The following is a 14,981-nucleotide window of genomic DNA, read 5'->3' on the forward strand; positions in this document are numbered from 1 at the left end:
CAGCAGGATGCTGTCCAGCAAAGCCAGGTCACCGCCGTGTGGGCCCGGCACGGAAGGCGCAGTGAGCGCGCACCTGCTGGGGCGGTGTGATGCTCTCCTGCTCGTAGAACTCCACAGTCTGCTTGGGCTTCATCTGTAGGCTCAGGCCCTTCTCAAAGGCCTGGTGCTCCAGCATGAGCGTGGACCGCAGCCAGAGGTTGTGCGTCTTGCCCAGGTACTTCAGGACGCAGGGCCGGATGGGGATCGGGGGCACGCACTGGGACATGGCTTCCACAAAGCAGTTCAGCGCACTGGGCTGACAGTCGCGCTGCACCTGGTGGCTGCCGCTGCACAGGAACGGGCTGATCTCGCCTGCCAGCGCCTAGAACCACAGAGCACACGGATTCAGGGCTCAGCGCACAAACCGCCGGGCACCTCCCTCTCTCGCTGCCTCCGGGGTGCTTCTGGGAATTCACTCCTCGATCGCCGTCACAGGACTTCTCTCTGAAACTCGAGACCGAGAATCCAGAATCCTTACCAAAAGCTGAACTACACTTCCCCAAGACAGGATTAGGAAAACACTCACGTGCTGCTGTCTGTCCGAGAGGATTTTCCACAATCTGGGAAACAGCTGGACCCAGGTCTTCTCGGCCAGCGTCGTGGAGATGTGGCACAGCTGGACAAAGGCACTCAGCAGCGCCCCAGTCTGCAGTAGAGGAAGACAAGCTTAGCCGGCCAGGGGCTGGGCGGCACCGCCACCCACGAGACACCACGCCAGGCCCCACACTGGACGAGAGGCTCCTCCACTTTCAAAGCCCTGAGTGAACACCAGGTCGGAACGCAAGCCCATGGTGCACTCAGCACCACTCACCAGTGTGCCCCAGGCTCATCAAGGCCCCTACCCCGCTGTGCTTAACCCTCGAGGGCTTTTCCCAGCGTCAGTGACTCCATCAGCTAAGAAGTGTAAGAGCCCTGACACCTGCGGAACACGGACGCCACCAAGGCAGGGCCCCGCGGGCACAAAGGTAAAGCAGGAACACCAGGCCCAGGAGGGAAAGCCAAGTGCCAAGGAGCTCCATGCTGAGGCACCCAGCAGGACACAGCCAGGCCCGGTCTCTACACTCGGCCATGGATGAGATTGGGAAAGTGGCAGCAAAGGACCCGAACCAAACGGAACAAACTGGAATGGAGCATCCCAGGCAGCTGGGGTTGGAGCCCAACGACAGGGCCCGGCAAATGCAGACGCCATTGCCCTCTGTCCACGGCGCCAGCCAGGCCTCTGGGCCACCTGGAGCGGAGCTGGTCCCAGGGCCCAGCTTCCCACAAGGCATCAGGCAGCAGATGGCCAACACAGCACCACAGGGTCAAGGACATGTGCATCACGACTATGCCAGCCCAAGATGGAATCACTCTCTTGTCCACATCTCGATGGAACATGCAGAAGCCAAGGACACACACACGTCAGACAACGGGACACTGGCACGTGCTGGCGCGAGGCTGTGCGCGCGAGGGGATGTGATGAAGGGAGCTGGGCTCCCACGGCGTGGCAGTGCTTCACCGGCCCGCAGGTGGCTGCTGCCTCGGGCTCACTGCCCAGGAGCTGAGGGCAAACTGGCGGTCAGAGGGAGGCACAGACGGTCTACGCCGTTCCAAGAGACAGGAAGCCGGGGCACAGACACAGCAGCCACGACGTCAAGAGGCAAAGAAGTGAAGAGGTGAAGAGTCCAAGAGGCCGCGGCTGTGCCCGGAGGGAGAGGCCTCCTCGCTCTAATGAGAAACATTCACCCGCCACTTCCCAAGGCAGAGGCAGACAGGCGACACCTTAGAATCTTATCTCGCTTTATGAAAATTGCTATGTAACTCTCCTTCACACACAGAAGACAAAACAGCAACCTTGGGGCAAGCGCTGTGGCATAGTAGGCTAAGCCTCCACCTGCGGCGCTGGCATCCCATATGGGCGCCGGTTCATGTTCTGGCTGCTCCTCTTCCAGGCCAGCTCTTTGCTGTCTCTTGAGAAAGCAGTGGAGGATGGTCCAAGTGCTTGGGCCCTTGCACCCATGTGGGAGACCTGGAGGAGGCTCCTGGCTCCAGCCATTGAGGCCATCTGGGGAGTGAACCAGTGGATGGAAGACCTCTCTTTCTCTCCTTCTGTAACGCTGCCTCTCAAATGAAAACAACAATAAAACAAAACCCAGCAACCTCTACACCACCCTATCCAATGCCCTCATCCATGCCTCTTGTCTCCACAGCACTCATCTCGCTTCCTATCATTTCACTCTTTTTCTAAGATTTGAAAGAGAGATCTCCCACCTACTGGTTCCCTTCCCAGATGGCTGCAGGGCCAGGGCTGAGCCAGGACAAAGCCAGGATCCAGGAGCTTTATCTGGATCTCCCATCTGTGTGGTGAGGACCCAAGCACTTGGGATATATTCCTCTGCTTTCCTAGGCCATTAGTAGAGAGCTGGATGGGAAGTGGGGCACTCAGGACTCAAACCAGTGCCCACGTGGGATGCTGCCATCACAGGTGGGGACTTCACCTGCTATGTGGCAATGCTGATACCTTCTTTGCACTTATGATTTCTTTCCCCTCACTGGAATTCCAGTCCTGTGAGAACTGCCTCCTGGGTCCTACGCCGTGGCACAGAGAGCTAAGCCTCCGCCTGTGACACCAGCAACCCACATGAGTGCAGGTTTATGTCCCAGCTGCTCCACTTCCAATCCAGCTCCACGCTAATAGACTGGGAAAAACAGTAGAAGATGGCCCAAGTGTTTGGGCCCTTGCCACCCTCGTGGGAGACCTGGAGGAAGTCTAACTTCAGCCGTGCCCAGCCATGGCCATTGTGGCCACCCGACAAGTGAAGCAGCGGAGAGATGACCTCTGTCTCTCTTAAACTCTTTCAAATGAAAAGAAATAAATCTTTGGGGGTGGGGGTGGGGGTGGGACTGGCCCCTGGCTCCTTCTGTCTCTTCTGTTCACTGAAATTATTTCCAGAGCCCAGAACACTGCCTTGTGTACCCAGAGCAAGCACTCAGGGAACCTATGCTGAATGACCGAGTAAGAAAATACAGACGATGTGATGTGAAGGAGGAAGAAGAAACAGAGAGCCACACGCTCGTGGGCACGGGTCTGCCCCTGCGCTGTCAGGGGATGGGTAGCACACCTGGCTCCGACGGCCATGGCGTCCTCACCTGTGCTGAGGACAAGTTTGCGTGTCTGGGGGCGTAGCTCTAGATTCCCAAGGAAGGATGCACAGCCTATTAAGGGTGACAAGGACGGGGCTGGAGAAGCAGGTCACGAGACGACCACAGGGACACAGTGGGCAAGATTCCTGTGCAGCCAGATCGGGCCTCCCTGGGCCACAATCCACAGCACAGGCCAGGCCCTGGAAGGAACAACGTGGAGGGCACAGCTGTGACCAAGTCAGCCAAGAAAAAGATCTTAAAGGAGAAGGACCAACAGCAACAGCTTCAGCACTGGCCTACTGAAGCTTACCCTCCCAGGGCTGGCACTGTGGCGTGGCAGGTAAGGCTGCCGCCTGCAGGCTGGCGTACCATATGGGTGCCGGTGCCAAGTCCCAGCTGCTCTACTTCCCATCCAGCTCCCTGTTAATGTGCCTGGGAAAGCAGTGGAGGATGGACCAAGTACTTGGGCTCCTGTACCCACGCGGGAGACCAGAACGAGCTCCTGGCTCCTGGCTTCGGCCTAGCTCAGCCCTGGCTATTGCAGCCATCTGGGGAGTGAGCTAGCAGACTGAAGATACCGCTCTCTCTGCCTCTCAAATACACAAATAAATCTTTACAAACAAAACAAAAAACCTTACTCTCCTGATAGAGCTCCCACAATGAGTGGACCATGAAAGGGGCTACATGGTGACTTACCCTAGTGACCATCAGCCCAAAAAGGCCTTGGGGTTTGGGGACCTATCAAGTTGTCTTGCATGGGATGAGTATCTCATTTGCATATGCATAGATGCCCCACCTCCTATTCCGTCCCACCCAGGAACAAGTGTTTCTATGCTCACTCAAGATGACCGTGGTGTCACTCAGAGATAGATAAAGTTCACAGACTAATTAAATGCATAAATTCAAGACAGGTCACCACAAATTTCTGGTGTAAAAATTGTCCGTGACAGGTGGATCATTCCTAACTGTTCTCCCCTAGCCTTGGCACGAACAGAACCATCCCCGCTTCTCTGCTGCACTGTGGAAACGACTGGGGACCCGAAGCCTGGATGGAGTCTCGGTCTCTAAGCAGAAGCAATGACCTCTGCGGTGAACCAGTCTGTGCAAGCAGCGAGTTTGTATCTGGGTAGCTCCAAGACACAGAGGCGCCGGGAGGTCTCCACCCGCAAAGAGCAAACCTGACTGGCCACTTCTCCCAATGTCATGGTCTTCTCTCACTGCACTTGACAACCATCCGACATCAGTCGTGTGATGTGTGGTCAAGCATTTTACCATCCCTCCGAGGACAGTAATAGGACAGGAACCTGTTTTTCTTATTCTCTCCCATGAGACACTGTCATTGTTCCTCAAGCCCATCCCCACACATCCATCGCAGGGTTCGAGGGCTGAGACAGGAAAGAGCTCAAGTGGTAAACGATACAGGACCGTTTCACACGGTTGTGGAATCATCTGCTTTAGGCGGGAGGCAGAGCGCCAACCCTCTTCCAGACACACACACGGACCTTCACCTCCCGGAGGGTATCGAGAAACTTGTCGTGTCTGTTGGTCAACATATGCAGCTGGTTCCCGATGTCCTTCTCGGAAAGCTCTTTGGTTTTGGGCGTGCTGGTCTGATCTCCGGGAGCCAGCTCAATGTCTATCTCTACATCCTGAAACACAACAGCAAACCAGCAAAGCCAAGAGGTCAAACAATTAAAATCCAACAAACACAACTTCTATAGGCTTCTTGCTACATTTTTGGCAAGTAAGATTTTTACAAGTTTCCTGAAAATCTAAATATTTAAATAATCTTGAATTCTAAAATAAACAAAAGCCAAATTAACTAGACTAGACCTATCTCTCTTCAAAAAACATGATTATTGAGGCCAGCATTGTGGCATAGTAGGTATAGCCGCCACCTGCAGTGCCAGCATCCCCTGTGGGCGCTGGTTCAAGTCCTAGCTGCTCCACTTTCAATCTAGCTCTCTGCTATGGCCTGAAAAAACAATGGAAGATGGCCCAACTCCTTGGGTCCCAGTACCCATGTGAGAGACCTTGAAAAAGCTCCTGGCTTTGGATCAGCCTAGCTCTGGCCGTTGTGGCCATTTGGCAAGTGAACCAATGGATGGAAGGCCTCTCTCCCTCTCTCTGCCTCCCTGTAGCTCTGCCTTTCAAATAAATAAATCTTTAAAAAAACAAGTGACTGGGGCCGGCACTGTGGCGTAGAGGGTAAAGCTGCCACCTGCAGTGCCAAAATCCCATATGGGCGCTGGTTTGAGTCCCAGCTGCTCCACTTCTGATTCAACTCTCTGCTATGGCCTGGGAAAGCAGTAGAAAGAAGATGGCCCAAGTCCTTGGGCCCCTGCACCCGCGTGGGAGACCCAGAGGAAGCTCCTGGCTTTGGATCGGCGCAGCTCCGGCTGTTGCGACCATCTGAGGAGTGAACCAGCAGATGGAGGACCTCTCTGCCTCTCCTTCTTTCTGTGTAATTCTGACTTTCAAGTAAATAACTAAATCTTAAAAAAAAAAAAAAAAAGTGAAGAGCCTCCTCACGGTTGGCACCGTAACCCACACAGGTGGAACAAAGAGCCAACCATCAAGTGCCCGAGTGCTGACTACAGGAAAGAGAATTCAGATCTCGATGATATGAGCAGGCGTCCCGCACATGGGAGGGCCCCCAAACTGCCCTTCCAGAGGAGAGGGTGCAGGAACCCCGCCTTCCACCTGGATGACTGTGGTTAAGCCCCCGCGCTGCACAGACCCCAGCAGAACCAGGCTGTGCCTGGAGTAGTGCCAGGCCCTCCCTCATGGAGGACCAAGGCTGTCGGGACACAGGTTCCAGCCTTGGTTCTCGCAGGAGCCACCGGCTGCAGGCTGCGCACCCAGGACCAGCAGGCTGCAGGTGGAGCCAGGGAGAGCTGCACTTCCTTCAGGGGCACCACAGAGCTCTCTGATGTGGCCTGGGCCTCTTCCCACCCGGAGAGGACAACCACAAAAGGGCAACACGTCTGGGCCAAGCAGCCCCGGCTCAGGGTGAGGTATCGCGGGCCTCGGCCGCCCACTCGGGCCCTCAGGCAGAGGCAGGTTCCGACACCCCACTCGCGTCCTAAGAAGCCCAAGGCTGACGCCCCATGTGCCTGAGGACGCGGCCCTGACCTCCTCTTTGGACTCGCTGTTCTCTCGCTCCCGAGGTTCCTGCTTGACGTGTGTGACCATGGCGAAGGCGGCTCGGTCGTGGCTGTCGGCCAGGTTGATGACGTTGGTGATGGCTGGAAGCATGGCCCCCTGGCAGCTGGTACCAATGGGTGTGCTCTTCTCACACACGGCCAGGAGGAGCTGCAGAGGTAGGGACAGAAGACAAGCCTAAGACAACTAACACTGTCACCCTAACAAGTGCACACACACACAGGTGACGCTGGAGCCTACTGCTCACAACTGCAGCTCTCCCTGAGGCTGGAAGGGGTCTGGACTTCCCTTCCAACGGCCCTTGGCTCAGGCTCTCCCGACTTAGTGCGTGTAAGCGTAGCTCACATCTCCTACGACCCCACCCCAGACAGCTTCCTCTCCTGTCCCCTCAGAAGCCACCGAGTACCTGTGCGTCACCGCCCTCCCTCTCTTCGCTCACGGCCCACATCACAGCCCACACTCTCCCACTTTCTCTCCAGCCCTCAGCCAGTCTTCTTCCACACAGCTGGCCTCTAGTGCTGCCCCTCCCCCCCCCCCCCGACTCAGGGCACAAGGCACGCTCTTCAGAGTGACTCAAGTTGTATGTGATGTGACATGACTGCACTCAGTGGCCAGGCCACTCCCCACCCACACACGCCACTGCACAGCCATTCCCTGCCTGAGGGCTTCACGAGCCCTCTGCTGGCACTAGACTCGACCAGCCACTTGCGCAATCCTGGGGCACCAGGGGCTGAGGCCCTGGAGGGTCAGTGCTCAGCTCCCCACACCTGCACCTCTGCCTCTCAGAGCTGAAGCACTAGAGGGAAGCACAAGACCAGGCATGCGCTCACTGTGATGATGTGGCCAAAGAACAGGTGCACAAAACAGACCAAAGACGGGCACCCACGTTAGCCTGAGAGTCCAGAGTGTGGCCCATTTGAGAACACCGAAGACCAAGGGTACAAAATCTGACAGTCGCGGAAGATGACCCAAGGGCTTGGGCCCCCGCCACCCATGTGGGAGCCCCGGATGGAGTTCCTAGCTCCGGCCTGGCCCAGCTCTGGCTGCTGCAGCCATTTAGAGGATAAACTGGTAGATGGAAGATCTCTCTCTCTCTCTAATTCTGCCTTTCAAATAACTATATCTTCCAAAAAAAAAAGTATCGTGGCTCCCAGGCTTCACTCAGGTAAGCCGACAACAGTTATGGAAACCTAAGCTGCATGGCATATTATGTTGACGAGTAAGCTGAAGATTGAAGGGGACCGAGTCCAGGGGCTGGCTGGCAGGAGCGCCTGATCTGCCCCCACTGACACGGCAGCCCCCTTGCGCGCCACATCACGGCAGGGAGCATTTCACGCATGCCCGTGCCATGGCACCCAGCTCCGCAAGCCCAGGAATCCAGACCGCCCGTCAGGCTGTGCTCGCCCTGGTGCAAGAATGGGCACAGCTGGCGGCCACAGCACACAGCCGGGGTTTCCAGTGCACTTGAACTCAAGCATTTCAGTATTTGAGGAGAAATGAACTTTGCCTGGAAACTAAGAAATGCAATTCAGCCTTCCGATAACGTGTCTAACTCAGCCAACAACCTGGGGGTGACCGCCTGACCAGTCCCTCTCTTCCTGGCGATTCAACATTCACCTCACCAAGTGCGAGACCCCGGGGCCCACTCCAAACACCTCCGGCTGCCCCAGCCGCAGAGGCAGAGCCGGGTCCATCCTACCTCGATGCACTGCTTGATCCAGAAGTGGTTCCCCATGGCCTCCCAGTTCTGGGAGCAGGTCACGTACAGCAGGCGCTCATAGACCCGGCGTTTCATGGAGTTGTCAAAAACCTCGAAAAACTTGGCCCGGATGAGCGGCTGGGCACACCGCAGCCCAGACAGGAAGGCAGGCTCGAGCTTGGCGGTGAGCTCGCTGCCCGACAGCGTCTCGTCCCTGAAACCCGAGTCACAGCCAGAGGTCAGCGCGGGGCACGTCGGCAGGCTCCCCAAGCCACCAGCAAACCACAGGAGATGGGAGGCACGAGGGAGGCCAAGGCACGGTGCCGACCTGCAGGCACAGGTGGCACTGCAGAAGGCTAACGACACGGCGCGCGTCAGCCGGCAGTTAGAGCCATCAGTGTTGGCTACCGCTCAGGATGTAGAGGGACACTTCCTACAGGCAGAGTCCAAGATTAAAGCCACGCTGCACTGGTTGGTCAGAGAACAGGACACGGAGCGATACACACAAAACACCTGGGGAAGGGCGGGTACTTACCTGTAGACATAGTTAACAAGGTCTAAAAACTGGGCGTTCAACTCAAGGTCTTCCGGGAAGCGCTTTTCTATGTAGGTCATCATTTTCACAAGCAAGATGGACTTCTCCCGCAGCGTGGGTGTCTGCACGGAATTCGTTTTTTAGAAGAAAAGGTCACTTCTGTTTCGGCAAAGACATTTGTGCTACTACTTTTTAAACTCCTACAGTTGTATCAAGTACAGTAAGACAGGTCATCACTAACCAGAAAAAAAAAATCCAAGATAGCTTTGGTGACCATTGGATGCTTACAACTAAGACATGCCAGCAGGATTTCTCCAGGGCCTACAAGTCACTTTGGAGAGAAGGCAGTTAAACTATGGAAGTCTATCAGAGGTGTGCAAGCATCCCGCTACGTTAACTAACAGTGCCTTCTTGTCACTAGTGTGTTCTGGCTTATCTTCACCACGGTCAAAGGCTAACAAGGACGGCTCACTTAGCGTCTTAACTCCAGTAAAGCCCCAGCAGGGAGCAGCTGACCCCGAGTTTCTACGGAAAACCTGCCAGGCCCTCTAGGAAAACTCCGTCTTCAGAGAAGGCGTCAGGAATGCGGGTACGGCGGGCGCTTGCTTCCCAGAAGTCTGGGCAGAGCAGGAGGCCAACCCCGCGCGGCCCTCACCTGGTTGGCTGCCGTCGGGGAGCTGCTCTTCACCCACTCTTCCACGATCTTCACCACGGCGCGGAGGATCTTGGCGTCGGGCGACTTCTCGATGAGGGACGTGAGGATGGCCTGGATGAAGTTCTTGCGCATCTCCATGCTCATCACAGCCAGGCGCGTCTTCACCAGCTCCAGGCTCAGCATCACCAGCTCGCTCGTCCCTGCCGTGCCCGGCAAGAAAACAAGTCCCCAGGGGTCCACACAGGCACGCTGGCCTCTGCCCACAGCACCCAGAGCTGCGGAGTCTGAAAGGGGCCATCGCTTTCCTACTACCGCACCTCGCCAGGGCAGCCCAGGCCACCCCAGCCTCTCCATGTCCATCCTGGATCGCACGCTGGGCACTTGGGTTCTGCACCGTGGACAGCAGCCATGCCACCCACAGCCTCCAGCCAGCTGGCACCCACCCCACCTTCCACCTGGATTCCTGGAGCCCTGGGCTCAGGTCCGGAACCCGTGACGTATCCATCAGAACCAGAGACTGCATTATGGCAGACACTGCAAAGTGCTCACTCAGTGGTGACTTCCATAACAGTCCAACCACTCTGCCATTTCTTCACTTCTACAGGGAGTCTCCTCTGACGGAAGAGCCAAGGGCAGCGGACCACACAGGCGCGACAGCTCTCCCAGGGCCCCGCAGCCCCGCCCCGCCGCTCACCTGAGGCTGCGTCTGTGCTGCCCGCCGCCTGGGGACTCAGGTGCTCGCGCACCATCTTCTGCAGGGAGCGCATGAACACCGAGATCAGCCTGTCTATGTAGCTCGGGTTGTTGCTGCAGGCAGACTTGAGGATCATGAGCGTCCCTGCGGCAAGGAAAGGCAGTTGTCTCACAGGAAGCCAGCAACGAGGCACTAACAGAAACGTGCAATTCCAAATACGACTCAGCGGTCCCCTCTTACCTGTGTCTTCTCTTTGTAAGGCTTTAGTTAGCCGAGTTCTGGAAACACGACGGGGACATTTCAGAAATAAGCAATTCATACATTAAACTGCAAGGCATCCTGGGAGCGTGGTGAAGTCTCATGCTACCCCTGCTGGAGGGGACCCTCCCTTACCTAGTGCACCCACACTCATCACAGCGACACCCTGCAGTCAGCTGGCAGCCTTCTCAGTCCTGAGGCGACTGTCACGGTGTCACAGTGCTATGTCCAAATCCCCTCTGCTTAACTTAACAATGGCCTCAAGGCACAGAGGAGCAATGCTGGCCACTGGGATACACCAACAAGAAGCTAGCTGCACATGGGGCCGGTGCTGTGGCACAGCGGGTTAACGCCCTGGCCTGAAGCACCAGCATCTCTAAGGGTGCCGGTTCAAGACCTGGCTGTTCCTCTTCCAATCCAGCTCTCTGCTATGGCCTGGGAAAGCAGTGAAAGAAGGCCCAAGTCCTTGGGCCCTTGCACCCACATGGAAGACCCGGAAGAAGCTCCTGACTCCTGGCTTTGGATCAGCACAGCTCTGGCTGTTGCGGCCATCTGGGGAGTGAACCAGCAGATGGAAGACCTCTCTCTCTGTCTCTACCTCTCTGTAACTCCTTCTTTCAAATAAATAAAAATAAATCTTTAAAAAAAGAAGAAGAAGCTACACAATGCTTCCTTTAAAAGAGAATGTTCTCAGGCCAAGTGTTGGTTAAGCTGCCTCCTGTGTGTCGGCATCCCACATGGGCACCAGTTCAAGTCCCGGCTGCTCCACTTCCAATGCAGCTCCCTGCTAATGCACCTGGCATATCAGCAGGTGCCCGGGCCCCTGTACCCATGTGGAAGACTCAGATGGGAGTTCCAGGTTATTGGCCCCAGTCTGGCCCAGCCCTGGCCTTTGTGGCCATTTAGGGGAGTGAACCAGTAGGCAGGAGATCTGTCTCTCTCTCTCCCTCTCTCTCTGTAACTTTTTCAAATAAATAAATAACCCTTAAAATAAAAAGAGAAGTGAAGCTTCTCTACTTCATAGCATAGGCCTCTATGCCAAGAAGGAACCTTCCACTCACCTAACTGTGAGACAAGAACAAGAGGTGCATGCTAGTTTTGCGGTCCCACTTCAAAGTACAGAAGTCATGGTGACAGCGCTTAGTTACGATGGAAAAAGCATTAACTGTGTGGTGGGCACCATCCACTGGGCATCGGGGGACCACTTGCCATACCAGGATCCAGCACAGATCGACCCAATGCCAACACCACACTCTCCCACGGGGCACCGTGAAGCACTGCTCCACTCCTGCTGCTGCTGCTGCCAAGGCCGCCATGCACACAGCCAACTGGCAGGTGCAGTGCACACAGCAGCCTCACCTCACCTTCAGTTTGGGATTCATTTTCAGACCATGGTGAACCACCCCCTAAGTGAGGCTTTTGCTCTGAAGACATACTTGTGGGGGAGAGGGGGCGTGGGGAAGAAAACTTTTCCTAATCTGGCCTATCTGAACATGACCAATATTCTGAAACATGGCAATAGAGGGGCAGGTGTGTGGCCAGCAGGTTAAGCCACCAGCGGGGACACCCGCATCTCACGTTGGAATGTGCGGCTTAGATTCCCACCTCTGCTTCCGAGTCAGCTTCCTGCTGATGTGAATCCTAGGAGGCGGCAGGTGATGGCTCCAGTACCTGAGTCCCTGCCACCCACATGGGAGACTCAGATGGAGTCCCAGGACCCTGGCTTCAGCCTGGCCAAGCCCCTGTTGTAGGCATTTGAGGAGCGAATAAAAGATCCTTCTCTGTCCCTATCTATGCCTTCCAAATAAGAAACTTCTTAAAAATTCCATGAGACCAATAAAAATCAGCAATGCCAAGACCAGAACATGAACAGGCAGGGTAAAGAGAACATTTTCCGTCGTCTCGACCCTGACCTGCACCTCAAGTCCCGTTTCTGAGTCCATGGACCCCATCACAGACAGGGGCATTTACAGGGGCACCCCCCACACTTGCCCAACACCCTGCACTGCTCAAAGGCCTATTCCAAACAGAGCAGTCGCAGCTCCTCTGTGCGATGTGGAGCACTGGATCAGCAGGAGCTATGGACGACAGGCAGTGGCCCCACAACCAAACTGGAAGCACTGGGATGGAGTGGAGACTCCAAGGAACAGCGGCCTTGAGGGCACCATCACCACACAGATCCTCCAACAGCACAGCAGCCCAAGTTCCTCCCAGAGGCCGCTCTGGGACCACAGCGGACGTCCACTCACCGAAGAGCTGCGAGGGGTTCGCGTTGGCGGCCTTCTCGTAGTTGGTGAGCCCTTCGTAGATGACCTTCCCGACCGCTGCGTACAGGCACTCCAGCTCTTCGTACTTGGAGGCCACGCTGGACGTACCTGGAACACCAGAGGGCACCCGGGCACTGAGGGGAGGGCTCCCCACGCCAGGGGCTAAGCTCTTGTCTGGGGTCTACAGCACATGGCCGGAGGCCTGTCTCCCACTGTGGGACAGGACTCACCTCCGGGCTGCTCCCATGTCACACAGCAGAGTGACAACCTTTCCCCTCACCCTGCCTCCCCACAAGTGCTCGACATTCGCTGACCGCGCCATTTGTTTGACATGTGATACAACACTTCAACCGCGCTTCTCTTTCCGATCTAAAGAGACAGCAGTATTTGCTGGCAAAGAACCCAATGTCCAAAGCAGACAAAAAAAAAAAAAAAAAAAAAAAAAGCAACGGCTGCTGCAGTTAACACATTCTCACATCTTTAAAGAAAGGTTGAATCATCCTGGAAGAGGCGGCAGAGCTAGGCTGCCTCTGTGGCATCAACACGGCCCCTCCGATGACCCCAGGGACTGGAGAGGTGGCCATCAAGAGCCCAGCCTTGGGACACGTGTAAGAGACCAGCTCCGGAGGGAAGCGGCTCGCCATCAGGAGGCTGTGCCCCGGGCTCACGTGACCTTCCTCACTGCCGCCTCTCCAGCAGCACCTCCACTGCCCCCAGAGGCCCCGCTGGCCCGCCACTGAAGACCTGCATCGTGTTCTAGGAAAACAAGCCTCGAGGGACTCAGAACTTGCCCCTGCGTTGGGGGCCTTCGCCCAGGCCAGGGACCCCCTGCCACACTGCAGCTTCCTCCTGTCTGCCCGCTCTGCCCACGGGAGTGTCCAAAAGCCAAGGGGAGCCCCTCAAAGGCTGGGCCGGCCAGGTCCTCGACTTGGGGCAGACAAGGGCTCACTCAAGGCCCTGTCTTAGCGGGAAGGGTCAGGCCACGCGAGGGGGGCTGCCACTCTCAGGGCCCACCCTCGCTCCCCAGGCAAGCCGGAGTCCTGTCCCTGAGCCAAGTGAAGGGCACCAGAGCCACTAAAGGATGCTGGACACAGCCCTCAGGGGTCCTGCTGCCTGCTTCCACCAGCCATCCTAACAGCTTCCTCCCCTGCAGTTATCCAGGCAAAGGGAGAGGGGGAAGGAGCCACTGTGGCGAATGAAGAGGACCCTGAACAACGATGAACGCTGTGCGGAAACTAACGGGACGCTGGCCTGGAACACAGCAGGGGGAAGAGCTTTTCTGAAACGGGGTTGGGAAGGGCCCCTCTGACAGGGAGCAATTGAAGCAAGACCCGAAGGATGAGGGGCTGTGTCTGGGGAGCAATCCGGATGCCATCTGGGACACCGCCATCCCTAACCGGAGCACCTGGGTTTGGGTCCCTGCTCGGCTCCAGGCTCCAGCTTGCTGCTAATGTGCCTCCTGGGAGGCAGTCGGGGACAAGCAGCCAGGTCGCTGCCACCCATGCAGGAGACCTGGGCTGACCTCTGGGCTCCTGGCTTCAGCGTGCCTGCCCCAGCCGTTGTGGGCATTTGGAGAGTGCACCAGCAAAGGGAATGGAAATCTTGTTGTCACCTGGTCTTTCAAGTAGACAAAATTCTAATTTAAGAAAAGAGGCGAGGGTGAGAGAGTGCGGCGGCCCAGAGGCCCGGGGAGGGGCACGTACTCGGCTCTGTCGGGAAGATGCTCATGAGGCGCGAGAGCAGGCTGTGCACGGCCCGCAGCACCTTGGTGCTGCCGCACGCCATGCAGGCGGCGATCCCGCGCTGCAGGGGCTTGAAGCTGCTGAGGATGGCGGGCGGCTGCAGCACCGTCAGCAGGAAGCTCAGCACCTCCAGCCCCGTGCAGATGTTCCCGTAGTTCACTTGGTTCGGCTGCTCCTGCAATGGAGAACACAGGCCAGTCACGGGAGAGGGAGACACACAGAAGCCCAGCAACAGTTGCCACCAACTCTTTGGAAGCTACAAAAAATAAATAAATAAATAAATAATCACTCAAGAACAAATGCATCATATGCATAAAAATGTGCAAGCACAATATAGGATCCCATAAGAACGCTTTTATAAATTTGCTTAAATATTTAGTCAAAATACTCTATAAAAGACTAATACTACTCATGTTCAATGACATTTTAAAAGTCACTGAAATTTGCACTAAAAAGGAAAAGTTCTTGCAATGAATTCCCCTTTTGGGGCCAGTGTTGTGGCACAGGGGTTAAGCCATCACCTGTGATGACCACATCCCCCAGCTACAGGCACCAGTTGGGAGTCCCGGCTGCTCCACTTCCCATCCAGCTCCCTGCTAATGGCCTGGGAAAAGCAGCAAAGAATGGCGCAAGTGCTCTGCTACCCACAAGAGAGACCTGGAAGAAGCTCCTAGCTCCTGGATTCAGCCTGGCCCATCTGGGAATAAACCAGCAGATGGAAGATCTCTTTCTCTCCCTTTGTAGCTCTCATTTTCAAATACATGGGTAAATATTTAAAAATAAAAATTTATGGGCCGGCGCCGT

The 14,981-nt window shown here is 56.1% G+C and overlaps 1 protein-coding gene across 6 annotated transcripts in view; it reads right to left on the reverse strand.

Annotated features, from left to right (window-relative positions):
* TRRAP (transformation/transcription domain associated protein) overlaps window positions 1-14,981 on the reverse strand; it is a 117,193-nt gene that overhangs the window by 34,668 nt on the left and 67,544 nt on the right. For all 6 annotated transcript variants that reach the window (XM_062180149.1, XM_062180151.1, XM_062180148.1 and 3 more), the window contains exons 44-53: window positions 14,139-14,352; window positions 12,418-12,543; window positions 9,911-10,054; window positions 9,217-9,416; window positions 8,562-8,683; window positions 8,027-8,240; window positions 6,298-6,477; window positions 4,665-4,811; window positions 566-685; window positions 74-361 (exon numbers count right to left, since the gene is read on the reverse strand). In XM_062180149.1, the coding sequence (XP_062036133.1) occupies window positions 74-361; window positions 566-685; window positions 4,665-4,811; window positions 6,298-6,477; window positions 8,027-8,240; window positions 8,562-8,683; window positions 9,217-9,416; window positions 9,911-10,054; window positions 12,418-12,543; window positions 14,139-14,352 (1,755 nt within the window). The remainder of the gene's footprint in view (window positions 1-73; window positions 362-565; window positions 686-4,664; window positions 4,812-6,297; window positions 6,478-8,026; window positions 8,241-8,561; window positions 8,684-9,216; window positions 9,417-9,910; window positions 10,055-12,417; window positions 12,544-14,138; window positions 14,353-14,981) is intronic.

The sequence above is a fragment of the Lepus europaeus genome, chromosome 21 (genome assembly GCF_033115175.1).
Source record: "Lepus europaeus isolate LE1 chromosome 21, mLepTim1.pri, whole genome shotgun sequence".
NCBI classification, from domain to species: Eukaryota; Metazoa; Chordata; class Mammalia; order Lagomorpha; family Leporidae; genus Lepus; species Lepus europaeus.